Below are 26,458 nucleotides of genomic sequence, written 5' to 3'. Positions count from 1 at the left end.
AGAAAGAGAGGCATGACTGAGTACAGCCCAGGGAGGCGCCTGATGCTGCTGTCCCTCGGGGAGGCCTTAGATTTGGAACTTGCAGCACTCCAGATAGGAATTTTCTCCCTGAACCCAGGACTCACTTGCTCCCAGGAGACAAAGGATCACACAGCAGAGCACCTGGTTGCTCATAGTGCAAAGGGGGCCTCCTTGCAGCTCCAAGCACTTGTTGGAAGAGAATGAGAAAAGAGGCTTGGCTCAGGGGCTTCTCCTGGCCTAATGTGCAGAGTTTGTCAGAGGCTGGAATGAAGAGGTGGGAGGTTCCTGGAGATATTCAAGACAGGCTTCCTAATTTTGCAGATGAGGAGACAGGACAGAGAGCAGAGTCATTCGCACCTCCCATAACTCTGCATTGCATCTGTGCTGAGGGGGCTGGCACCCCACGTTTCCGGGCCAGAGTTTCACCCCAATTGGCCCATTGGTTTTTATCTTTCCAGGAACCGTAAGGTTTGGGTTGCTCTAGGAGCGCTGTAGACACTCTGATTATACAAGAATGTGGAATTCATTTATTTTTCCTTTTTTTAAAAAAACATTGAAACATAATATGTGTACCTATTTGTGGGTGCCTGTGGTATTTTGCTACATGCATAGAATGTGTAATGATGAACTCAGAGTATTTAAGAAGTCCATCCCCTGGAGAACTTATCATTGTTTATGCCCTCAGCTCTCTCAGGGAAACTGTGACTCCTGGGGTCTGGCCAGTAGTGCTGTGGCCACTGTGACAACCTGCTGCTTAGCCGTCCTGCTGCACAGAGCCCAGCGCTGCTGTTCCAGGCCCCTCATGCAATCATACCAAGACCTCGCCTTCTTTGACCGCCTTCTAACTGGCTGGTTTCACTCATGTCCTTCTCATTCTGCTACTTGTTTCTTTGTCTTTGTTCAATGTCCTGACTAAATTTTCATTTGGGTTTATTTTCCCTTGGTCATCTTTTATTTTTCATGACTGGGATAACTTTGTCTTTTTCTTTCATGTCCTTCCTGAGTTCAATCAATTTGTTTTTTTTTTTTTTTGATGTCTTCCCATTTTGGCCATTTGTAGTCTGAGTTTTTAAAGTCCTGGTCTGGTTATGGTCACTTATATCCTCAGCTGCTTCCTTGAGTGTATTTATTTCTGTTTGGAGTGTAGACTTACATTTTCTTCTGACTCATGATTGCTTTTGAGGTGAGGGAACAGGGAACAGAGGTGAGATGTTTTCCTTTGTTGTACGGGTATTACTTTCATCTTGCTCATTTTCGTGTTATTGAGGTGTTTTACAAAATTCCTAGTCTAATGTTCCTTTGGCCATCATTCTAGCAAAATCCAGACTCCTTAGTGAGCTTTGTTTTCGTAGTGGGGCTGGTTGTGGGTCCTCTTGATTTGTGATTTCCTTTTGTTTTGCAGAATTCTCAGTTTTCCCCTTTTTCCTCTTTTTCTCCTCACTATTGAATTGCCAGAAGACCCTCTTTCTTCCTCTTTGCCTTTTTTTCCCCTCCCTGTAAAGCACTACCTTTGGAAGACTGTTTCTTTAAATTACATGTCTGGTGCTTTAAATGGCATGAAGTTTGGAATCCATCTTCTCTGCAGCCTTGCTGGGGTCTCAGGGTTGGTCTTTTTCTGGAAATCTCTCTGGATCTTTCTCAGGCTCCCCAGCCGGTGTCCCTCTTCTGTCTTCCTGGAAGATTTTCTGGGTTTTTCTCCTTTTGGGTAAAGTGAGGGAGGGGCAGGAGTACATTAAATGATTTTAGAAAATCAAAGGGCAAAAACTGCAGTGGAATCACAGGGTTTATACTCCAAGCTGGTGAGGCTGGACTTAGTCTGCGCATATATTTGAAATGACTTTGCTTTTGTCTGCCTTTTGATTTTATGAAATTGTTTCATCAAAGCAAATTATAACAAATCTTTTTCTGTAGGTGGCCTATATCTGTTGAGTGATGAGAATAAAAACAAACATTAAGACAAAAAGTTCAGGTGACACATTTCTAATGAACAACATCTGTGGGCCAGACCTTTTCCCTAAATTCTAGACAAATTTATCCAACTCTATTTCCATCATCTCTCAGATGTTCTATAATTTTATAGCAGGAATTCTTGAACCTAGCATCCATAAAAACCTGCACAGGTACTCGGCAAGGAACAGAACAAGGATTATGCGTAAAAGAATGCTAAGCAGCATGATATGAGATAAAAATCATAACGCTTTGAGCCAAATGCTTTTTGCCACCTACTAGGTTTCCTTCTCCCTTCCCTTCCCTTCCCTCCCTCCCCTCCCCTCCCCTCCCTTCCCCTCCCTTCCCTTCTCCTCCTCTCCCCTCCCTTCCCCTTTCTTCCCCCATCTCTCTGTCTCTTTCTTTCTAAAAATTAACTCCTAGAACCATAATTTCTCTTGGTGAAAATGAAGAAAGCACTTCCTTTGCTTGTGTGTCTTGGTGATTAAATAAAATTATTGATGTAAAGCATGAAATATAGAACTTGACATACAGTGTGGAGTAAAAAACAGAGTTACACTGCTAAGTGTTTTGAAACTGACAAATTAAGTCAATGTTGAAACTGAAAAATTATGTCTAGTTCTTAAAAATCTTTATGTTCTTTGGATGACAGAGTCTTAGTTTCTGAGCGTAGCCTGGGATGTTTCATGCTATTCCTACAATCCTCCCCTATTTCCACCCTCAACTTGCAGAATACCATAGAGCTGACCTGTTCACTGTACAGGTAACGTGTTTCCCTTCCTGGTCCACCGCTGTTTCCAAGGCAGGTCTGGAGGAGGTTTGTGGACTGAGAGGATGTGGCTCTGCATCAATGTGGGTGGTGAGCTGGCACAGAAATAAGCTGCCGAATCTCCTCGCACTGCCTGCTGGATCCTCAGGATGCTGGGGCCCTCTTTGGGAAATTCAGCAGAAAATCGTTCCTTTGGCATTCCTGACTCATCTATGATATTTTCTTTCTGGAGATAAACCATGAATTTCAGACCTTCCTCTGGGAGCTGCCGATACCAGTAAACATGATTGTGTCCTTTCACTGGGCTGCATCTCAGTCTTGCCTCCTGTCCCCTCCTCCTGACCAGGTGTCTTGGGTTCTGCATGACGCCGGCATTTGAGAGACCTCAGAGGAGAAGAGACTGCATGAGACAGAGTTGTAATGGCAGAAGGATGAATGTCTTACAGTGAAGGAGCCTGTTTGAAGTCTCCTGCGTTCATTTAAAAACTCACATGAATTTTGCTTTTTACTCCATAATGCAATTATTTGTTTTCATATAAATGTCAATATCTTTCACAAAATATTTGGTCAACACAGAGGTCCAGGGTATATTTGAGAATCTGCTGTAGAGCCCAAAACAAAGCCCAGTGATGGTGATCCTTTAGCTGAAAACTCACCTGCCCCCAGAAGACAGATGACCGCACAGCAGAGGACTCTGGTGTCCATAGCAGAGTTGGCCATGGAGGGAGCCCACAGGCAGGGCAAAGGCACTTGCTGCAGCACGTCGGGGAACCAGACCTCACAGCTGCCTCCTACAAGATGCATCTTCCTGTGAGGTCACCATTTCCAGTGGGTCCTATGGTTTCGAGAACCAATCTTATATGTCAGTTAAATGGTAGATCTTTTGTTCTGACCTATACACACAACCTAGCTTAGTGTGTGTTTGTGAGGTTAGTGTTGTGAAGTAAGCACCTCTATTACTCGTTCTTTTTTTTCCCTCTTCACTTTTTTTTTTTTTTTTTTTTTCAAGACTGGATCTAGCTCCGCTGCCCAGGCTGGAGTGCAGCAGTGCAATCATATCTCATTACAGCCTCAATCTCCTAGGATCAGTCAAGTGAGTCCTTCATCTCAGCCTCCTAAGTAGCTAGGACTACAGGCCACCATACCCAGATAATGTTATTCATTTTTTTCATAAATGGGGTCTTGCTGTTTGCCCAGGCTGGTCCCAAATTCCTGGGCTCAAGCAATCCTCCCCACCTCAGCCTCCCAAGTAGATGATCTCTCCACTATTCTTATTTTTTGTTCCTTTATTTTCCTTTTATTGGCTTATATAATCTTTCTATTTTCTGGCTGTTGCTGAGTAGAGGTATTGACAAGAGGTGATATATAGATGCACCCATTAAGAGACAGGGAAGTGGACACCAACATTGCTGGAGGGAAAATTCTAGATAGAAAATGATTTCACATTGTCTCAGTTTGCTTTTTCACTCCCACACCTCAGCTAAGGGATGGCTTCAAGCATTTTCAGGGAACTTTAAGATTTGTAATTCACTTTTGTCACCTTCACTTATTCCACTTGAATTTTCAATATAAGTGATTCAAAGAACAAACTCTAAAAAGACTTCCCCCTCTGACCTCAGGTCCCGTTATTCTGCATACCTATCTGTATCATTCTCTGTAGTCATGCATGGGATGCCTGTGTTTGAGAGATCTTCCTTCCTCCCTTTTTATTTTTTATTTATTTATTTGAGACAGAGTCTCACTCTGTCACCCAGGCTGGAGTGCAGTGGCGCGATCTCGGCTCACTGCCAGCTCCACCTCCGGGGTTCACGCCATTCTCCTACCTCAGCCTCCCGAGTAGCTGGGACTACAGGCGCCCGCCACCACGCCTGGCTAATTTTTTGTATTTTTAGTAGAGACGGGGTTTCATCGTGTTAGCCAGGATGGTCTCGATCTCCTGACCTCATGATCTGCCCGCCTTGGCCTCCCAAAGTGCTGGGATTACAGGCGTGAGCCACTGCGCCCAGCCCCTTCCTCCCATTTTTCTGTCCTTTCTCATCCTGCAGCATTGAATAAAAATTATGTGAAAGTCTACTTTGTTCCAGGAGTAGTGAAAGAAAGATACAGGAAACAAGGCACAATCTCACTCCATTGGATAGGCACCCCAGAGGAGTTAGGTGTATGACTTGCACCTCTAGGACCCTCCACACTTTGAATAATAAATAAGATCATGTTAACATTTAGTGTCCAAATAATAGTGACTCATGGTCTTACTCATATCAGGATCCTAGAGATCCAAAAATATAGTCTTTATTCTGATGTTGGAGCTGTAATTTTGAATATTTTCATGTTGAGTGTTGACATTTTCTTTAAAATTGAAATATAATTTACATACCATAATATCCACCCTTTCAAATATATAATTAAGTGGTTTTTAGTATATTCACAAAGCTGTAACCGTCACCATGAATTCCAGAATATTTCTATCACCCCAGAAAGAAATTCTTTATCATTAGATGTCATTTCACTTTTATTCCTTCCCACAGCCCATGGCAATCATTAATATATTTTCTGTCTTTAAGAATTTGCCTATTTTAGACTTTGTTTTTGTTGTTGGAGACTGAGTCTTGCTCTGTTGCCAGGCTGGAGTGCAGTGGTGCGATCTCGGCTCACTGCAACCTCTGCCTCCCGGGTTCAAGTGATTCTTCTGCCTCAGCCTCCTGAGTAGCTGGGACTACAAGCGCGCACCACTACAAGCTAATTTTTGTATTTTTAGTATAGACGGGGTTTCACCATGTTGGCCAGGATGGTCTCGATCTCTTGACCTCATGATCCGCCTGCCTCAGCCACCCAAAGTGCTGGGATTACAGGCGTGAGTCACTGCACCCGGTCTATTCTAGACATTTTATATAAATGAAGTCCAACAATATGTGCCCCTTTGTGCCTGCCTTCTTCACTTTATATAGCTTTTCAATGTTCATCCATGGTATAGCATGTATCAGTGCTTTGTTCCTTTTTATCACCAGTTTTATTTTATAAATAAAACCTATTTAGTTAATCCACTCATCAATTGATGGATATTTCCACTTTTTGAGTAATATGAATAATACTGTTTGAAGTGTGTGTATAAATTTTTTACGTGAACATATTTTTTATTGTCTGAGGGGTATACCTAGGAGAGGGATGGCTGGGTTACATGGTCATTCTATGTTTAACTTTTGAGTAACTGCTGGACTGTTTTACACAATGGCACCAGCAATTCTTGAGGGTCCCAATTTCCTCACATCTATGCCTACACCTGTTATTGTCTGAGTATCTTTATTACAGCCTACTGGGTGTGAAGTGGTATCTCATTGTGATTTTGATTTGCATTTCACTAATGACTAATGATGCTGAGCATCTTTCATGTATTTTTTGGCCATTTGCAGATCTTCTTTGGAGACATGTTTAGATCCTTTCTCATTTTTAAATTAGGTTATTTGTCTTTTTATTATTGAGTTGTAAGAGTTCTTTATATATCCTTGATGCAATTCCCTGTGAGATATATGATTTGCAAGTATATATCCATTTTGGGGTTGTCTTTCTTGAAAGTGTCCTTTGAAGCACAGACTTTAAAAAGTGTTATTAAGTCAAATTTATCTTTTTCTTTGGTTGCCTGTGTTTTGAGTTTCATATTTAAGAAGTCACTGCCTACTCTGAAGGATAAGTCCCTGGATGGCCTTGGCAATGCGGATCTCCCTTTTCTCTTTTATAGTTCTTAAGAATAACTGTAGGATGTGCTAGCAATACCACATCCTGTGATAATGAGGAACTGGCAGGAAAATCCTGGCCTCTGTTCTTGTCTCTCCTGGAACAGGATGTCCCGCAGTGCTTTAACCCATTAAATGTAGCCCCTGGGTTTAAAACCCAGGACAGAGTGCACTTTCAGAGCCACTCAGCTGCAATGCAACATGAGGCATATGCAGGCAAGATTCTATCCATCCTGGGTAGTTTTTCTGAGCCTTGAGAGACAAACTCGCCATGAATCCTAAGCTTCTACTGTCCTTTGCTGCCTGTCTGTGAGTAATAAAGTTGCTTTGCTCAACTTGTTATATGAATCAGGCAAGTGATGGAAATTGCAGTTCAAGATGCAGTGGGCTGAAGTGGTGGTTGGCATGGTGATGACCTCCACTATCCTTCATGCATTTCTCCCTGGAAAATTAACACAATCCCCTGGAATTAGTAACAGTGCACAGCGAATCTGCTTCACGTATACCTGTTAGAATAGGTAGGCAGATATGAAGAGGGCACGAGAGACCCCCTCTCCCCCCTCCCCCCGACCCCCACCACACACACTCCAGAATGTCAGGTGATCATCAGGTGATGGTCAGGTGGTTGTTAAACTGTCTCTCAAAGATGATAATTAGTCACAACCAGCATCCGGGAAAGACAGTTTCCACATAGATAAAAAAACATCTGGAGCTTGTGATCAGCAGCTTCCCGATAAGATCTCTGGAGTTGGGCGAGTGGGCTCAAGCATGTGCACAGAGGCTAAATGACGGAGTTTAACTAACATATGACTGTAGGAACACCCCACTGGTAAGGGAAAAATGCCTCAAGTGAGCATGGGCGCAACTCCAGTAAGAACACTACATGAGCAGCCCCTCCCAAGTGCTGGCAGGCCACTGAGCACACAGACAGCTTGCCCCAAGGTGAAAACATCAAGGGAGGAGAAACACAAACCCTAGAACCATGGTGATGTGTAAAACCCTAAGTCAAGGGCTGAACAGGGCCCTTAGGTCTCTCAGGTCGCCCGCTTGGCCCTCTTCCAAGTATACTTTGCTTCCTTTTACTACTACTCTAAAACTTGCCTGGGTCTTTTCCTCTGCCTTAAACTTCTTTCTGCCCCTTGGCCAAATTCTCTCCTCCTAGGAGCTAGAATTGAGTTTACTGCAGACCCATATGGATTTTGCTGCTGGTTACATACACACCAAGGTCACAAAGATGTATACCTATGCCTTCTTCCAAGAGTTTTAGCTTCTACATTTAGGTCTTTAATTCATTTTGAGTTATTTTTTGTTTATGGTATGAGACAAGATACAACTTCACTCTTTTACACATACATACACAGTTTTCCTGGTACCATTTACCATTCTTTCCTCATTGAATGGTCTTGGCTGGCACTCTTGTCTAAAATTAATTGCCCATAAATTTATGAATTTATTTGAGGGTTCTCAATTCTATTCCATTGATCTATATGTTTATCCTGTTCCAGAACCATACTGTTTTGAATAATGTAGTTTAGTAATAAGCTTTGAAATTGTGAAGTGTGAGTTGCCCAACATTTTTTCTACTTTTACAACATTGTTTTGGCTGATCTCGGTACTTGGGACTTCCATATGAATTTTTACTTTGGTTTATCAATTTCCAAAAAAAATACAACTAGAATTTTGAAATTTTGACAGAGATGAATCTATAAATCAATTTGGGGAGTGTTGCGACTTGACAATGTTAAGTCCTCCAATCCATGAACATGGAGTATCTTTCTATTAGGTCTTTAATTTCAACAATATTTTGCACCTTTCAGCCCACAAGTCTTTTCTGTTTTTTTTTGTTTAATTTATGCCAAGATATTTTATTATTTTGTTGGAAGTATACACATAATTCTGCTCTTAATTTCATTTTCATATCATTGCTAACATATAGACATACAATAGAACTTTTGGTATTAATCTTTTATTCTGCACCTTGCTGAACTTGCCTATTAAATCTAGTGGAGTTGTGTGTGTACATGTGTATGTGTGTGAGAATTCATATTTTCTATATACAAGATTATGTCAAGTGTCAACTGCAGTTAGAGATTGTTTTATATCTTCCTTTCTAGTCTGATTGTCTCTTATTTTCTTAAAATGACTAATTTCCCTGGCTAGAATGAGGTTGTTGCAGGTTGACTTTTTTTCTTTCAGTACTTTAAAAATGATGCTTTTCTATTTTTTTCCACTGGATATCCCAGAAAAAAAAATTGTGCATACTTTGCCTAGACTTACCTGCTCCCAAGAGACAAAAGCTTTATGGAAGAATTTCCAATCATCCATTACAGAGTGTGGCAGAGAATGCACACCTGCAACTTCAGGTACCAACTTTGAGAACGGTGAGAAACCATGCTGAACTTGGAGTTCTGCATGGATTCACATGCAGATTTTGTTTATTCTATTAAATGACAGAAGCCATAGATGAATGGAATGGTTCCAGGCTTAGATGAAGATCTGTTCTAAATTTTAAAATTTTAGATTCTCTACGGTCTAATTTTAAGCTACTTTTCTTAGTGTGTGTGTGTGTGTGTGTGTGCCTGTGTGTGTGTGTGTGTGTCTGCGTGTAAGCCCTGAAGTATAAGGCAGCAGTGAGTGAGGTCACTGGTCATAGAATGAGCAGATAGTGAGTTTGTTTTGATTATAAGGATAGATGTGAGGATATCTCAAATGTGCCACAATTTCAAAATGACCCCATTTGAATTTGTATGTCTTCTTTATTGAATATTCTCTTTCATCTGTGTTCCCTGGATTTGTTGGCCATATTTTTATTCTTGAAATCCAAGGGTCACCTTAATCCCTCTAATCTCCCTCACTTTTTACAGCAGACAGTGTTAAAATTTTGTTCATTCTATATCCCAAGGGTTTATTCTCCTCTTTCAAATTCTGTTCCTGTTGTTTCAGTTCAAAGCCTCATAATTTCTTGTCTAGGCTATTCCAATAGTTAACTTTTTCTTTAAGAAATTTATTTTATTGTTTGTGCTATGAGACTTACCCTGCTAACACATTTTTAAGTGTATAATACAGTATTGTTAGCTATAGGTTACATGTGCTAGCTTTTTTCTTTCCCATTTTAACATCCCTCCATTTAGTTGCTTTTGACAACTTTGTCTAATATATAGATGACTTAATTATTTTCTGGCTCAATAATATGAAAAGATCATTTTTGAAATCAAAAGAAAATTTAAAATCTTTGGATTCTCTATGGCTTAATTTTAAGCTACTTTTCTTGACTTCACCCCTAATGATATTACACTGTGCTCTGGTTTTGCTGAGCCCATGTGTGCCTTCCCACTTCAGTGACTGTCCTGCTCCCCACTCTGCCTAAACCTTCATTTTCTAATTCCAATATCATTGGAAGAATCATTCAAAGTTGCTTTAAAACATTCTTTTCTGCCAATATTCTTGGTTTTCACCTCTAACTCTGAGCAAATGGAGCACTTTCTTTATGTCTATCTTATGGGATTTCCCTCAGCCTCTACCACTTCTGTTTAAATGTATGTGCATGTGTGTGTGTGTATGTGTGTGAGTGTATCTGTCTGTCTTTCTTCCCACTAAATGGTATGTTCCTAGAAGGGAAAGTCTTATTCTTCTTTGTGTTGTTAATAACATTTATCATAGTCCCTGATGTGGAGGAGCTATTATTTAATAACTCTCTAAATTAATTAAATTTCCCATTAGTCAAGATTGAGTTTATCCTCCCTAAAATTTCTAAGCAAGTTAACCACAAAAAATACAAATCATTTTTCTCTCTTTCCTGCTTCATCATTCTTCCTTTAGCTGAGAAGTTACTTGAGTGCTTATAATATAATTGCACGCGTCTGGGGCTACTGGGTCTTCTCAAGAGCTCTAAGATTGATATGTACACCTGTTCTACTAGATAACTGAAGCCAGGATAATTTCCTATTGCAACCAGGTGATTGCATCACTCTGAGTAGCTGGTATTGTAGGGGTAACTTGCAGAGTCATTTTAGGCAGCAGATATTTTGCTGTGAATAAATGTATTAGCCTCAGGCAGACTGACTACAAATCCTTGGAAATTACTTTTTCTGATTAATCATTTTACTCTAAGCAGCTATAAGCAAGCTGTGGCCCCATCTCTAGATTTATCAATACCACAATATGAGACATTCCTCAATGTCTTCTCAAACTTGTCTCATTCTCAACTTCTGATTGGATATTGTCATTTCTAGGTGACTGAAAGTGAAAAAAAGACAGGAACTGAGGAAAGGGCAAAAGAACGAGCCTAATGATGCAGCCATCAGTGAAAAACTTCAAGCCAGGTCCCAGAACATCTGAAACTGGAATGCCCCACCTGCTCCCAGTAGAAAAGGCCGCGTAACAAAGAATCTGGGGCCTAGGGCAGGACCAGTAGGTATGTCCCATAAATAAGGGAGAGAGCTTATGTCTGTCTCTCTGTGGTTTCTCCACCCCAACCCAAATAGCCTGGCACATCACAGTCCCTACATTAGCTCCTCCCTGTCAAGAAACCCTACCTCCTGTGCAGCCTAAGTCAGATGTCAGAAATAGTCAGGCCGGGCGCGGTGGCTCACGCCTGTAATCCCAGCACTTTGGGAGGCCGAGGTGGGCGGATCACGAGGTCAGGAGATCGAGACCATCCTGGTTAACACGGTGAAACCCAGTCTCTACTAAAAGTACATAAAATTAGCCGGGCATGGTAGTGGGCGCCTGTAGTCCCAGCTACTCGGGAGGCTGAGGCAGGAGAATGGCGTAAACCCGGGAGGCGGAGCTTGCAGTGAGCCGAGATCGTGCCACTGCACTCCATCCAGCCTGGGAGACAGAGCGGCACTCCGTCTCAAAAGAAAAGAAAAGAAAAGAAAAGAAAAGAAAAGAAAAGAAAAGAAAAGAAAAGAAAAGAAAAGAAATAGTCAAAACAGCCTCTCCACTAAATCCTAAGTATCTGAAGCTAGGTCTTAAGCATTGGCACTTTGTGTCTACTCATCATCAATCAAAATATCTATGGCAGGTCACCATGGCAACTGTTCAATCTCATGCCAACCTTCCCAAGTGTCAAAATTTCTGCTTAGCCACAAGCAATGACACTAGCATTTGCCTACAGTATTGACAAGTTTGGTGGCCACTGTATAGCAAGAAGACATAATGTGCTGTGTTCAGACCTCTGGGAACTGTTCTTGTTCTTGTCTTTCTCCACATAATTTGTAGTTTGTCTTCCCGCAGTATTTCTGTACCTTTCAGCTTCCTATTTTCAACTTCCATTAGTCATCCTTTAGCTGTCGTGCCCCTGGGCTTTTTCTCTCTGCTTGTTCTAGTTCCTTTCTCATTCTTAAAAAAAAAAAAAAAAAAAAAAAGGATATATATGTATATATACACACACACACACATTTTTTTAAAAATTTTTGTTGTTGTTGTTGTTTTTGAGAGGGAGTCTCACTCTGTCGCCTAGGCTGGAGTGCAGTGGCATGATCCTCAGCTCACTGCAAGCTCCGCCTCCTGGGTTAATGCCATTCTCCTGCCTCAGCCTCCCGAGTAGCTGGGACTACCGGCGCCCGCCGCTACGCCCGACTAATTTTTTGTATTTTTTAGTAGAGATGGGGTTTCACCATGTTAGCCAGGATGGTCTTGATTTCCCGACCTCGTGATCCGCCCGCCTCAGCCTCCCAAAGTGCTGGGATTACAGGCGTGAGCCACCGCACCCAGCCTTAAAATATATATATATTTTAATTTTTATTCTTTTTTGAAAATTTCTTATTTCTTTTTTTAATTTTTAGAGACAGGGTCTCATTCTGTTACCCAGCCTGGAGTTCGGTGGCATGACCATATCTCACTACAGCCTCGAACTCCTGGGATCAAGCAACCCTCCTGCCTCAGTTTCCCAAGTAGCTAGAACTATAGGTGTCAGCCAGTGCACCCAGCCCTTTGCCATTCTTAATTCAACATGATGATAGTAGAGCAAATCGAATTAAATAAAATCCCTGATTACAAAAGCCAGCTCTACAATCGGCTTAGTGTACATCCTGCACTTACCCTCCTTAAACTTCAATTTCTTTGTTAGTAAAACAGGGATAAATAACATAATTTTGGGTTGCTGGTATGGATGAAATGAAATACCATATGTGAAATATCTAGCATGGTACTTCACGTATAGCAATATCCTGCCTAGTTTTTTCTCCCTCTTAAAGCCCATACCACCTCTAATGAATATTACAATATGTTCTTCTAGATTATTGAGCTGATTTAACATAACTGTTGTGATGATACGCTACGTTTGCTTAGAACGAAATTAAGGTCATTCTTGTAATTTTACTAGAAAAAAAGTTATTGCTTCATTTCCAATCTTTGCCATGAAACATACTCACAGTTGTGAGACATTGGACAAATTATTACTCTTTCTGAGCCTATAAAATTGGGGATAATAACACCTACACGAATAGTTCTCTTATTCACAATTAAGGGAACAAGTCCCATGTAGCATATGGTCACAGTATCAGCATATGTTGACCACATATGGTAATTTTGACATTTATGCTGATATTGTCTGGCACGGCTGGGTTGACTGAAGCAGAATGACATCTCTGGACAGATCTCTTTCCTCTTGGATGGAACAAGCAAGAGAAATGCACACTCGTTGTTTGTAGGAGATTTGGAAGGTATCGCACAGTATCTGGGGGTAATGACAGAATAACCAGTCATGGAGTTGCTTCTGTCAGTGGTCCAGTAAGAGCCAAACCGTGAAACTCAACAAAAAGCTGAAGCACAGCAATCCTAAATAATAACACCTCATAATAGTAGGCCAAACCTATGTATACTAGCGTTTGAGTTTTAGGCACCACACTAGGGATTTTCATGAATTATCTTATTTAACCCAATACTATCAGGTAGGTATTATTATTATTATTATTATTGAGACAGAATTTCACTCTTGTCATCCAGGATGGAGTGCAATGGTGCAATCTTGGCTCACCACAACCTCCGCTTCCCGAGTTCAAGAGATTCTCCTGTCTCAGCCTCCTGAGTAGCTGGGATTACAGGTATGTGCCACCACTCCCAGCTAATTTTGTATTTTTAGTCGAGACAGGGTTTCTCCATGTTGGTCAGGCTGGTCTCGAACTCCCAACCTGGGATGATCCACCCACCTTGGCCTCCCAAAATGCTGGGATTTACAGGCATGAGCCACTGTGCTCAGCCTCAGGTAGGTACTATTATCTTCATTTTAGAGGTGAGGAAGTGAGGCATAGAGAGGTTCACAGTCTTGCTCATGTTCACGTAGCATTTGAGCAGAGGAGCCAGAATTGTGGTCTGCATTGTTTGATTCCAGAGCCTACACTTTTAACTATCACCTTCTAGTGACCCATGGCAGGCAGCATCACATACCTGGGTGGGCAGTGGACATTTGAACGTCTTCTTGCGGCATCCAGGATGAGACTTAATGCTGTGAACACAGATAGTTCCTTTGAGAGAAAGGTATTTCTTTAATCATGAGTAAGTAGGGGTCAAAGACTATACCTATCAGACAGAAGTCACATTGTCCAAGACATTAGGTGGAAGATCACTAATCTTGTTATATATTATGCATGTTGAAGGGACATTTTTATTATGTATGGAAAATATATAACATTTTTTATTATTTATGAAAATATATGTGAAACATATAAAACATGCCAAGGTGGACACGAAAGATGTTTCTATAATTCTGAGGATTTCCAAGGCAGTCAATAAAGATGCCTTCATTAAGGGAGTTATCACTGAATAGGGAAATATTTTAAGAGACCAAACAGAAGGCACAAGTTGGGAAAGAATCAAGTAAGAGAGACAGAAAGAAAATTTGGTTCAAATGATGGGCACTGGCGGAAGGGGAGAGAGAAAGGGGCTGGCCTTGTTATGAAAGCCCATCTGGGAAGAGCAGGAGCTCAAATGCTCAGAGAACCTGGAAACATACAATTAAAGCATGAAAATAAAACAACAAATTACTCAGTAAACTGTAGAGTGTTAAATGAACATGAGGTATTTTTACAGCCAATGACATTGTTGGCAGGGTGCGCAGGAGACTAGAGAGAAGAGGGTGGATTTCTCCGGAAGGCCAATAAATGTATAACAATTCTTTTATCCTATTTCACTTTTATTACTTATTTTACCCCCTTGTCACTGGCATGTGGTGACATTTATGTATTAGTAGATGAATGAGGAAAAGTCAATGTCGCTTGGTTTTCTTCACAGAGAAAATAGGTCTGGAAATATCCTGGTAGGTTTATTAGCAGGTAGGAATTGGGAAACGTTGGAACACATTGAGAGGCAGTGGGTGCTGGGCAGACAGTGACAGAAGCACTACGAAGACCAAGCTGAGTTTTTAAGTTGAGGCTTCATACACCACATATCGCTAATACAAACTGTAAGTAGGGCTGAGATATATTTAAATAGTAAAATGACAAAAAGCAGACCAACGCTATAGCTTCGTGTTTATTTATTCTATAATTTAAAAAATCTATTTCATTAAACCGAAACAAAGAAATGAATGTACTGCAACATTAATAAACAATTTACTTTCAACAGAGATGCTATCATTTGTGTCATTATCTACAATGACCGTATAGTTTAATGTTCAAATTGAGACACTTTTGTATGTGAAAGAGGATACTATTAATTATGACAGAACAACAAGACTAATCCGGGATTGTGTGGTAAACCATGACTGCGCGGTAAATAAATCATGACGTCCTCTCCCCAGACTTTCTAACACGTTCCTTTACTGCCATCTAGCAGCAGTGGAGGGGATTGCAGGAAATGTATAATACTTTCACAAACCACATTTCACATTAGCTTCAAAGTTATGGTATATAGGGGTGATCCATAATGTCCCTTGCAATCAGATGGTCTCTGGATCTGTGTTATCTGCATATGTAATTATGTTCATATTTTCCAGCTGGTAGTGATGTCTTCCATCGCAACCCTGATTGTCACATGTGTAAAATAGCTGTAGATAGATAAATAGATAAATATTATAAATACATATATTTATATATTATTTATATATAATAATATATAAATACATATATTTATATATAATAATATATAAATACATATATTTATATATTAATACTTATATAAGTATTAATACTTATATAAGTATATAATACTTATATAAGTATATAATACTTATAATAAATATATAAGTATTAATATATATGTATTTATATTTTTATATGTAAATATAAAAATGTATAAAATACATTTATATATAAGTATTTATATATACTTATGTATAAAATGTATTTTTATATTTGTATTAAAATTTACATAAAATATATTTGCATATATTTATATATAACTCATGTGATATAAGTATTTATATCAATAAATATATTATTGATATAAATTTATATAAAATGTTATAAATTTTATGTTTATATTAAATATAAATATATTTATGTTAAATATATATAAATATTCTAATATTTGTATAAATAAATAAATAGCAAGTCAAATAATCATATTTGTATCAGATCTTAGAGACTAAGTGGAGCAAGTCCCTAATTTTGAAGAGGAGGACACTGAGTCCCAGAGAAGTAAGAGCATTTGCCAAGATTTCACAGCTGAAGGGGAGTAAACAAAACCAGTTTTGGGATTAGAAAGCAATTTTTCTGACTCTAATTCCAGTGTCTGTGAGTCTAGGGCCTGCAAGAGAGAGAGAGGAACAGTTGAGTGTTTGAAGTAACAGAATAAAACGTCGCGCTCCCCTGGGCAGCTGTGTAAGGAACTGAATGTGCTAGGACAGTCCCCGAGTGGGGATTTTAGTCAGTGTTTCTCTGGCATCCATCCCCTAAGAGGGTCATGTTGCCGTCTGCCTTGCGGTTTGGTTTAGTCACTGCCCTCCAGGGAAAGTTGGTCTTATTGAAGAGATGGATCTGCAGTAGTCAGCAGGCTGTTCCATAAATGTACATGTCATTGCCTCTGCTGGGGTACGTTGGTGGGGGAAGAGTTTGCAGGAGAACTGTGTTTGAGATAAAATCAGTAGGAATGTTTTTGTGTTTTGGTAAGTAATATCAACGTCAGATAGCTGGTCTCTGAACTTGGAAATTGGTCTGGGGCCCTTCCTTCTAAACATGTGGATTCCTCCTGATCCACAGAATGTCTCATTTTGTATTTGGGTAGTTTCAGGAGCCCATTGTCCAGTGTGCCCATCATGACCATTTAAGACCTTAATTCATGGTCTTGTACTCTCCTGGTAGCAGCTGCAGCCACAACAATCAACTCGCTTCTTTCTTCTGGGGTAGGAAGATAAGGAAGAGGCTTTTTCAAATGTTTTCTTGGAGTTCAACTGGGAGAAGAGCAGCCAGAGGGTTTGCACCCTGGAGGGAACTGACTCAGCCATGCTGTGCCACTGCTGCTGTAGAGATACACGGCTGAGTCCCTCGGCTCTGCGGGATGGATCTTCAGCGTGGAAGATGTTCCATTAGGTCTTTCAGCTGTGAATCGTTCCTTGGGCATCCCTGAATCAACTGCAATGTTTTGGTACTGGAAGGAAATCAGCAACTTCATTTCTTGCCTCAGATTCTGTCGGTACCAGTGAACAAACATGTGACCAGAAGATGGATCACACCTCAGAATCACCTCCTGTCCCATCTTGGTGACCTTGTGTCTGGGCGTCTGGCTGACTCCAGGCTCCGAGTGTCCTGTGGAAGAAGACAGAAGCCATAGAAGGTGAAGGGAAGCCCAAAGAAAACATCTTTTTTTTTTTTTTTTTTTTTTTTTTTTTTTTTTGAGACACGGTCTCTCTCTGTTGCCCAGGCTGGAGTGAAATGTCATGATCTCTTCTCACTGCAGCCTCTACCTCCCAGATTCAAGTGATCCTCCCACCTCAGCCTCCCAAGTAGTTGGGACTACAGGAGCACGCTACCACGCCTGGCTAATTTTTGGTAGAGAACGGGTTTCACCACGTTGACCAGGCTGGTCTCGAACTCTTAACCTCTGGTGATCTACTCACCTCAACCCCCCAAAGAGGTGGGATTATGGCCGTGAGCCACCAAGCCCAGCCAAAAACATCTTTATGCAGATGTTTAAGTATACCTGGACCCACCTGCCGCCAAGAGACACAGGGTCACCCAGCAGAGGAGCCAGATATCCATGGTGAGGTCAGGCAGTGCAAGACACTCCCAGCGATGGGTTCTGATGTGCAGTAGCAAAGAGCAGTGAAAGTTCTGGGTTCCCTTGGCCGCATGAGGTAGGATCTGGCCATGACATCATGTTCCCAGCAACACCCACAACCTCAGGGCACCTTCCATAGGAGATGGGGATCCTTGGTTCAAATATTTGGCCTCATCCTTATTTTGCTACATGGATGATGTTAAACAAGGCTCCAATCCCACTTGCAGGTGCTTAGGAAAGTTGAAGATTAAGGAAAACATAAGAGGAAGTGGAAAAGGAAAGAGAAGAAAGTGAGAATAAAAAAATGAAGAACAAAATTTTAAAGCACTACAAAAGATTTGTGATGTTATTAATCTTATGAAGTCCTTGGGGCAGAACTTCAGCACTAACAGAAATACTCAGGAGCAATGATATGTATTCCTAAAGTCCACCAACAAGAAATTTCGACTCTGAAATTCTGAACCTGTCCTAGAATATACCTGTTTAACCCATCCCTCAGGTGACACTGAGAAAAGTTGTCTCAGACCACACTTCACAATTTTTTCTTTTCTTTTCTTTTCTTTTCTTTTTTTTTTTTTTTTTGAGATGGAGTCTCTCTCCATTGCCCAGGCTGGAGCACAGTGGTGCAGTCTCAGCTCACTGCAACCTCCGCCTCCAAGTTTCAAGCGATTCTCCTGCCTCAGCCTCCTGAGTAGCTGGGATTACAGGCTCCCGCCACCATGCCTGGCTAATTTTCATATCCAAAATTTTTTCAGTAGAGATTTTTAAAAGGCTAAACCACAACAACAAAAAACTTTCCCATTCAACTAGAATATTACACTTTAAATAGAATGAGAAGAATTTTCCTGGGAAAAAGAATATTAAATGGATAGATTTAGTTTCTGGGAACAGCATTGAAAACAAAAAGAATAGAGAGAAAATGAGAAACTAGTTGAAAATGATGTAAATGAAACTGAGCAAAAATTAATGCTCAGGACTTAGGGCATGGTCAGTATTGTCAAGAGCTTCAAAGAGATCAAGCAGGCAAAGAAACACACATGCGTCTTTTGGTCTGGGAAATATGTAATTTTAATCTTTAGGAGAACAGTTTTGGTAGAATGGAAATATTTCAAGAAAAAGCTGAAGATAGCATCTAGAGGAGTGACTTCCCTGTGACAAAAGCAAAGATGTAGACCACCAACAGCAAGACTGGGCTTGAGGGGGACCGAGAACAGAACGCTAAGGAACACTCACTTCTGGAGAGCGGGAAAAGGAACTTAAAATGAGAAGGTATAATGTTAAATAGATCAGAAAAATGATAAAGTGAGAACTTCTGTTTCCAGGAGTCAGAGTAAATTTTTTTCCCAAGAAAAGAAGTAACTTTGGACTTCTGGAAGTAAGACAACTGGGTTCAACTTATACTGAAATAAGAGCAGATGTAACTGGAGAGAATAAAGGAACTTCTCTCAAAGCAAATGCTAGGTGGTGACCAGATCTGCGAACAGAATGGATTATCAAATTTTAACAGAGTTATTTTGAATTCTATAATTGCTCAACATAAGTGTAGTCTCCTACCTAGGTACAGTTGATACCATAATGCCTCATTAGGAATATTGATGTTGAGTACATTGCCCCTCATTACAATTTGAATCATATACCTGAAGATCTTTTAATTCTCTGTGCATTAATATGTTTTACACCAAGAGCACATTAATCTGTTCTCCTTCAGTGCCATAGAGGCCAATTAGTGAATTTGTAGGATCTGAAGTTGTCACACTTAAAATGAACAGCTTTTTGTGTTATCTAGGTTTAATTTCTTTTTATTCCTTCTATTTTATTTATTTATTTTTTTGAGACGGAGTTTCGCTCTTGTTGCCCAGGCTAGAGTGCGGTGGTGCGATCTCGGCTCACCACAACCTCCCCCTCCCAGGTTCAAGCAATTCTTCAGCCTCAGCCTCCTAAGTAGCTGGGATTACAGGCATGTGCCACCACACCTGGCTAATTTTGTATTTTTAGTAGGGATGGGGTTTCTTCATGTTGGTCAGGCTGATCTTGAGCTCCCAACCTCAGGTGATCTGCTTGCTTTGGCCTTCCAAAGTGCTGGGATTATAGCCGTGAGCCACCACACCTGGCCGGTTTAATTTCTTAAAGAGAGATTAACCAGACTCTTTATGTGGTCTGATATTGTTCTAAATAATAAGGTTTTGATCCCCTCTCCAAACTCTTCTCTTTTCCCAAGGTCTCTATATTCCAGAAAATGTATTATACCCAACTTCTCACTTGTGATGGGTGCCTATTGGATGTTCTGACTGGATTCCACCCCTTGAAATCCTTGGTCCACAAGGTCAGAGGGACAGACTCCCAGATACTATCTTGTTCAAAATAATTCAATTCCCTTGGATTTCCACGAGCCCATTCTTGAGTAAAGCAGGATCACATTTTTTCCCCCTGCACCCTGGATTTGTAATCTAGCATGAGAGAAAGTCACGTTGGTCTCAATTGACTGGAGGGCTAACACCTGAATCTGCAATTTTCTAATCACTGTAAGACCTAAGAAACAGAAAAGACAACTTATAATAAAAGAGAATAATGAGGCCGACAAGGTATATAAAAAATGAGTTGTCAATCGGCCATGCCATGGTTCTAAGGTTTTTTTTTGTTTTTTGTTTTTTTGAGATGGAGTCTTGTTCTGTCGCCCAGGCTGGAGCGCAGTGGCACGATCTCGGCTCACTGCAAGCTCCGCCTCCCGGGTTCAGGCCATTCTCCTGCCTCAGCCTCCCAAGTAGCGAGTAGCTGGGACTACAGGCGCCCGCCACTAGGCCCGGCTGTTTTTTTTTTTTTTTTTTTTTTAGTAGAGACAGGGTTTCACCGTGTTAGTCAGGATGGTCTTGATCTCCTGACTTTGTGATCCTCCCGCCTCGGCCTCCCAAAGCGCTGGGATTACAGGCGCGAGCCACCGGTTCTAAGGTTTCATTGCAGTTTATTTCTGGGAAGTTCCTGTGTTCTTGCTTTGTGGTTCTACGGGACATACATTTAGCCTTATAATACATTCCCCTTTGGCTTAAGCTAGCTCTAGTTTCTGTTATTTCCTTCCAACCTAGTACACCACCTGCTTCCTGAGCTGAGTCCGTGATGAGTTTGTGTCCTAAGGTTAGCTAATATTTAACACTGTGGATTGGCTGCTGGCACAAAAATACACTGCTGAATCCTCCAGCTTCGTAGCCTGGATCTCAAGGCTACAGGGTGAATTTGAGAGGCACTTAGCTGAAAATCTTTCCTTGGGCATACCTGTTTTATCAAAGACATTTTCATTCTGGAAGGAAATCAAGAACTTGAACTCTTTTTTCAGGACCTGTTGGTACCAAAAAACATAACTGTGTCCTTTTATTGGTGCACAATATAATTTTGCTTTCTGTCCTTCCCCTCTGACAAGATGTTTTGGAGTCTGGGTGACTTCTTCACCAGGAGAACCTGTAAAGAAAGCAGACAGGAGTTGGAGACTGAGCCCATGAGGGAGTTCGATGACATGGATGAAAGGCTTAGAGCAGGGAGCTGACAACTGCAGAACAGGGACTTACCTGCAGTCAGCAGACAAAGGATTGTGATGCAGGTGAATATTGGGCTCATGGCAGAATTAGGGGAAGAGCAGGCAGCACAGGCAGCTGGCTATCTGTGTGGCTCTCTCCACCTCTGTCGGCGGCTTCTCTGTGACGTGATCACTTTGTAGAATCCAATTGCCTTTAGCATCCTGCTCTATACAAGTAACACAAATTAAGAGAATATGTGAAACAATTGTATTCAGCCACTGGAAAGCAGACAGCACAGGACTGGGATTCTGCCAAAACACCAAAACATGGGGGCAATTTCTGCACATACACAGTGGGGAAGAGAGCAACAGAGCATGGCAAATTTTGAGTTGCAGAAACAGGTTACAAAATCAGCGGGGGCTGAGGCAGCTAGAATTTTTAAGGAAAGACCACCAGAGAGGAGGAAGCTGCACAAGAACTCCAGATGTCTGGAGGAATTATCTTAATTTTTTGGCTAAACAGTAAACTGTGTCTGTGTAGGAAAAAGCTTTAAAAGGCATTGGAGAGAAACCCCAGAAAGGCTTCACTGGCATCCACAGAATGGCCATGCTCTAGTAATGAGACAAAATTAGGCTAGAGCAGGAGTTGGTGAACTGCAGCCCACGGTCTGGACACCTATTTCTGTAAACTGTTTTATGGGCAGGGGGCAGGAGGGGAGAAGTAGTCCAGAATGGCCTCATGAGGAGCTTTGAATACCCTCTCCCCAGAGAAAAAGACATAACTGCTGAAAATTTAAAAACAACCATTGTGGATCTCTGAAAATTCATGAGTCACGATCAATTACCTGAATCTGACCTTGGGTTAATACTTCTTGGCCTCTTAGGGAGCTGGAAACATCTAGTGTTGTTAATCTCTATAGGTGGTGATGTAAAAAATGATTCCATAGTAGGGATATCTGCATTGTCTTTCAAAATTAAAATGAGGATGAGGACACATTCATTCTCATCCTCTGAAACTGATAATCTGTAGTTAGGAGGTACCAATTGTTTCTTCTACTCGTGAACCGTATGCACTCAAACATCCATTTTTCCAATCCATCATTATAAGTATTTCAGCCCACTAAAGGCCATAAGATACTGGCTTTTAGAAAGCTATTCTGGTGGATTTCAGAAATCCTGTTTCTTCTGAACAAGGCTGTGGTACTTTATATTTTGTATTACTATTAAAAATTTAAGTCAGACTCTAATAATTTTAATATATCTTCTAAAGCACCGCATCTAACTTTTAATAAGTCCTATTTATATGCCACATAAGTGGTTCATCAACAGATTTATATTAGGGAAAATATAATCTGTATATAATTGTAAATATAATTGTAAATAATGCATGATCCAGGCAATTTATTTGTCTTAAATTCTGGCACAAAGTTTTAGCAGTTCTAATTTTCCTACTTGATAAGAAAACTGCGAGACTGCACCAATGTTCCTATGAGGGAAGTTTCTTCTCTTTCTTAGGGCATGGATTCATGAGAGTGAGGTTCTGTCTTGTCTAGTTTTGCCCTTAAATGCAAAGAGCTATACAGCTATAAGATTCCTTACAAGTCTAGAGGATCACAGATGTCTGCCAGACTGGGTTTGCACTGGCCAGTGTTAAGGTAACGGGTTCCTTCTTATCCAGAGTCGTACTGTTCTCATCACATACATCTCTTTGGTTTATAAATTCCAGGAGTTTAAAACAAGTCTCTCTGGTTTGTTTATTACCTTATTTCCAGAACCGGAAACAAGTTCTGTTATACAGGAGTTCCTGAATACATATTTGCTGAACAAATGGCACAAGAATGAACATCAGTAGGCAGTCTAAGTCCTGAGTCTTGTTTACAGCATTGTAAGTTTCATCACTCACATCTGAGTGTCACCTCTGTTTCTGTCTCTGTGATTAGGATATCCACAGAGTCTGTGGGACTAGAGTGTAGGAGCAGGGGCTAGAGAGGAAAATGGGGGTGAATATTGGACTACCAGAGGAAGGTGTGGAAACAGACTACAGTGTGAGTGCCCAAGGCAGACAGACTATCTATGCCCAGGACTCACTGCCCTCAGGAGGCAGAGGGACTCATAGCAGAGGAACCTGGTGCCATAGGCAGGCTTGGAGCAGCAGTGGGGCCTCAAGCTTCAGAGATCTAAAGGCTTTGCCTCCAAATTCTGTGTGTTGTTTCTATTTTGTCTCTGTTACGTACAGCTCTCTAAAACGCTGCACATATTTGCTTGGCAAGAAATTGGCAAGTTTTTAAGGATCAAAGAGGGGTCGCAGACTCTCAGATAAGATAAAATAAAACAGGGTTAGTTTTTCTAGGTTGAACTAATGTGTTGTCAGCACTAACAGCATACCTCAGAGAGTATACAGGTGACTAGTTCATGTTTATTCTTAATGAGGAAGGCAGGCAGGCAGGAAGAAAGGAAAGAAGGAAGGAGGGAAGATTGAGAAGGACAAGAGAGAAATCAATTTTTTTTTTTAACCTGAGCTTCTTCTGGAAAGACAGGCTTTATGCAGGTCGTATAAACTGATCATCTCTAAATAGTATGGTTCTAAATTGTGTGGTTCATACAGAAGAACCATGAAAAAGTCTAAGCCAGCCTCTAGCTAAATCCAGGGTTCTAGTCCCAGTGGTGAAAGTGCTAAACCTGTAAGTCTCTTATCTCCCAGTTGGGCGGGGATGGGGTGGGCATATATCTGTGATACCACCACACGTACCCACTCTCGGATTCCAAGTGTCATTTTTGACATAGTCAGGTTGCAGTTTATGGTGACCCTTTCCTCGTATCTCACAGCCTTCTGGACTGCATGTTGCGCTAGTCTGGATAAAGGATGCTCTACTGCTTCTCTCACCACTCTTGGAGGCAGCTGATTTTCGCCCGCACCTGCCCCCTGAACATCCTGTTACTTTTTCATCCATGTTCCATCCCCACAGGCTCCCTCCCATGCATATAACCATGATTCAAAGTTTACTACTTGAGGAAAACATCTCAGCATTTCTGCAAGTTAAAGAGTTTATGTTTAATTTCTCATCTTCTAAGGGAGACTCATTCATCTTTAAATGATCCCTTGGGATCAAGATTTAAGTTCTGCATTTTTTACCCTTCATTCTCCCAGGTTTATCCCAAAGACTGTCTTTCTCTATGTTGGTCCTCAGTGCAACTCAGAGCTAGTCAACCAGTGAAGCATAGTCACAAGGGCTCACCCTCTGGCCAAGACCCAAAGAAAAGCCAGTGCAATGTTGGTGAGAGTGTGGAAATCTTCTGGCTTATAACCATTTACCTTCCTATCTGAAGGTCTGACTTAGAATCCATGTGAACTCCGAAGACAGAATGAGCTCCAGCAGTAAATTGTCTACATTTTGATCCTGGCTCCACCACAAACGAGATACGTGATAAAGGGCTAGTTACTTGTCTGTGTCTCAGTTTCCTCATGGATAAATGAGTGAGGTTACTATAGTATTAACTTTCTGAGGTTGTTATAAAACTAACATGAACTATAAATATATGTGAAGAAGACTTAAGGTCTAGCATGTAATATGTGCTTAGTAAATGTTAGCTATCATTATGTTATTAATATCATTAAAGCAAACAATTTGTAAAAGCTCTTTGTAATAGGTCTTGTCATATTTTTCCTAGATTATCTTAATTTAATGTGCAAAATTTTACATTTTTAGATAGCCATATAACTATATTTTCTGCTTTTTTTCTCAGAATATCGTTCTTATTGAGGGATGTTAATTATAAGGTAATTTGTAAATACATACTTCCATGTGACAATTTATGAGGTTGCAATATTTCTCACTCAGCATTTTGTTTATCTTTGTTAAGGGGAGCAGGATCTCCCATCTTCTTCCCTCCTGTAGTTTTTCTTATTGACATTTGCTGGCACTCTTATGCACCTTAATGGCATTATTACTCTCTTCTATACAGATGGCTCCATGATCTTCATCTCCAAATGTGCTCTATTTTCAATATCATTTCTTTATGTATTTATGGTTTCCATTTTGTCATCTCAATAGTACCTCCAACTCCAGATATGAGCAGATTAATGTATGGTCTTCCCTTTTTTTCTCTCCAATGTGGTTTTTCCTCTGAGAAATTTTTATCTTGGGATACTTGTGCTTTCATTCTCCCATTAATGAGGTAGTTGCTCCAGGTCTAGGCTAAAAACATGTGGATTCTCCAGGAGGATTAAATCCTATAAGAGTTCATCGAATGCCAGAGACTTGACTTTATAGACATTGGGTGTCCATAATTCTTCACATATCACCTCTTATATTTCTAAGCCTCTGACTTAGATAAAACAATGAAAAAAAGAAAGAAAAAGTTCTTATTTGTCTTCTGAAAAGGACAGCATGGGTTCTAAATGTGATCCTGGGAAAATACCACCAACTGAATGCCAGGCATGTGTAACCACTTTTCCACGCTTGGCATAACTGTCAATGGTTTTTATTGGTTTGTGCTCAACTTCTGTCTACAGATGAGATATTGACAGCCACCAACCCACTTCCTATTGTTGTAAGAGGTGGTGAGGGAGAAGTCCTAGAGAAAGCACCTGGATCTGGGAAACAATGAGGTTTATGAACAGAGAGCAGGAAGCACTGCAGCTCTGTGTCTCTGCTGGTGGCACACAGGTACATGGCTGCATCCCCCAGGCCTGGTGAGCGGATGTCAAGAAAGCAGAAAGAAGTGTTCGGCCTCCTGGATTGGAAGTTATCAGGGGTGTCTGCTTCATTGTTAAAATCTTTGTCATAGTAGTGGAACAGCAGCTTTGGGGCCTGACTTGACTTCTGCTGGTACCAGTACATGACATTATGGTTCAGATTCTGAGAACAACCCAGGGTCACTGGCTTTTCAAACTGGGTAACCTGGTATCTTGGGTTCTGGATGACCTTGGCATCCCCATGACCTGTAGAGAAAGAAGATAAATTTGGAGTCAGAGTTAAGGAGAACAGTGTTACTGCTGTGAATGAAAGGTGCAGACTGAGGACAAGATAGCTTTGCTCAAAAATTTCCTTTCTGCCCGGTACTCACCTGTTCCAAGGAGACAAAGGGCCATCCAGTGGAGAAGCCCAGGACCCATGGCAGGAATACCACCCCATACAGGAATGAAGCATCTGTCTGTCTCAGGCTCTGATTCCTGGATTGAGAGGTGGGAGTTTAGAGAGTCTCCAGTCCCTGATAGGCAGATTTGCCTGTGATGACTGTTGCTGTTGACTTTACCAGGGCCGGGGTCATTCCTTGTTGCAATGTGATACACAGCTTCCTACTTGGCAGGTACATGGGCTTGTCTGG

General features: G+C 40.9%; 1 long non-coding RNA gene and 2 gene segments (V, D, J or C); 1 reads left to right on the top strand and 2 right to left on the bottom strand.

Annotated features, from left to right (window-relative positions):
- Positions 1-170: 170 nt before the first annotated feature.
- Positions 171-3,677, bottom strand: LOC104007428 (T cell receptor beta variable 18-like). The segment is given in 3 exon segments: positions 171-1,943; positions 2,717-3,121; positions 3,394-3,677. Coding segments are annotated over 2 exon segments (549 nt in total).
- A 6,928-nt stretch (positions 3,678-10,605) lies between these two features.
- LOC134810586 (uncharacterized) overlaps positions 10,606-26,458 on the top strand; it is a 91,065-nt gene continuing 75,212 nt past the window's right edge. Inside the window, exons 1-2 of the long non-coding RNA XR_010159029.1 lie at positions 10,606-10,879; positions 13,417-13,514. This is a non-coding gene — a long non-coding RNA (uncharacterized LOC134810586). The remainder of the gene's footprint in view (positions 10,880-13,416; positions 13,515-26,458) is intronic.
- Positions 25,627-26,427, bottom strand: LOC100615873 (T cell receptor beta variable 7-9-like). The segment is given in 2 exon segments: positions 25,627-26,072; positions 26,198-26,427. Coding segments are annotated over 2 exon segments (495 nt in total).

This window comes from Pan troglodytes, chromosome 6 (genome assembly GCF_028858775.2).
Source record: "Pan troglodytes isolate AG18354 chromosome 6, NHGRI_mPanTro3-v2.0_pri, whole genome shotgun sequence".
Taxonomy (NCBI): Eukaryota; Metazoa; Chordata; class Mammalia; order Primates; family Hominidae; genus Pan; species Pan troglodytes.
Note: the sequence above shows the minus strand (reverse complement) of the source record. Positions and strands in the feature narration are given on the sequence as shown.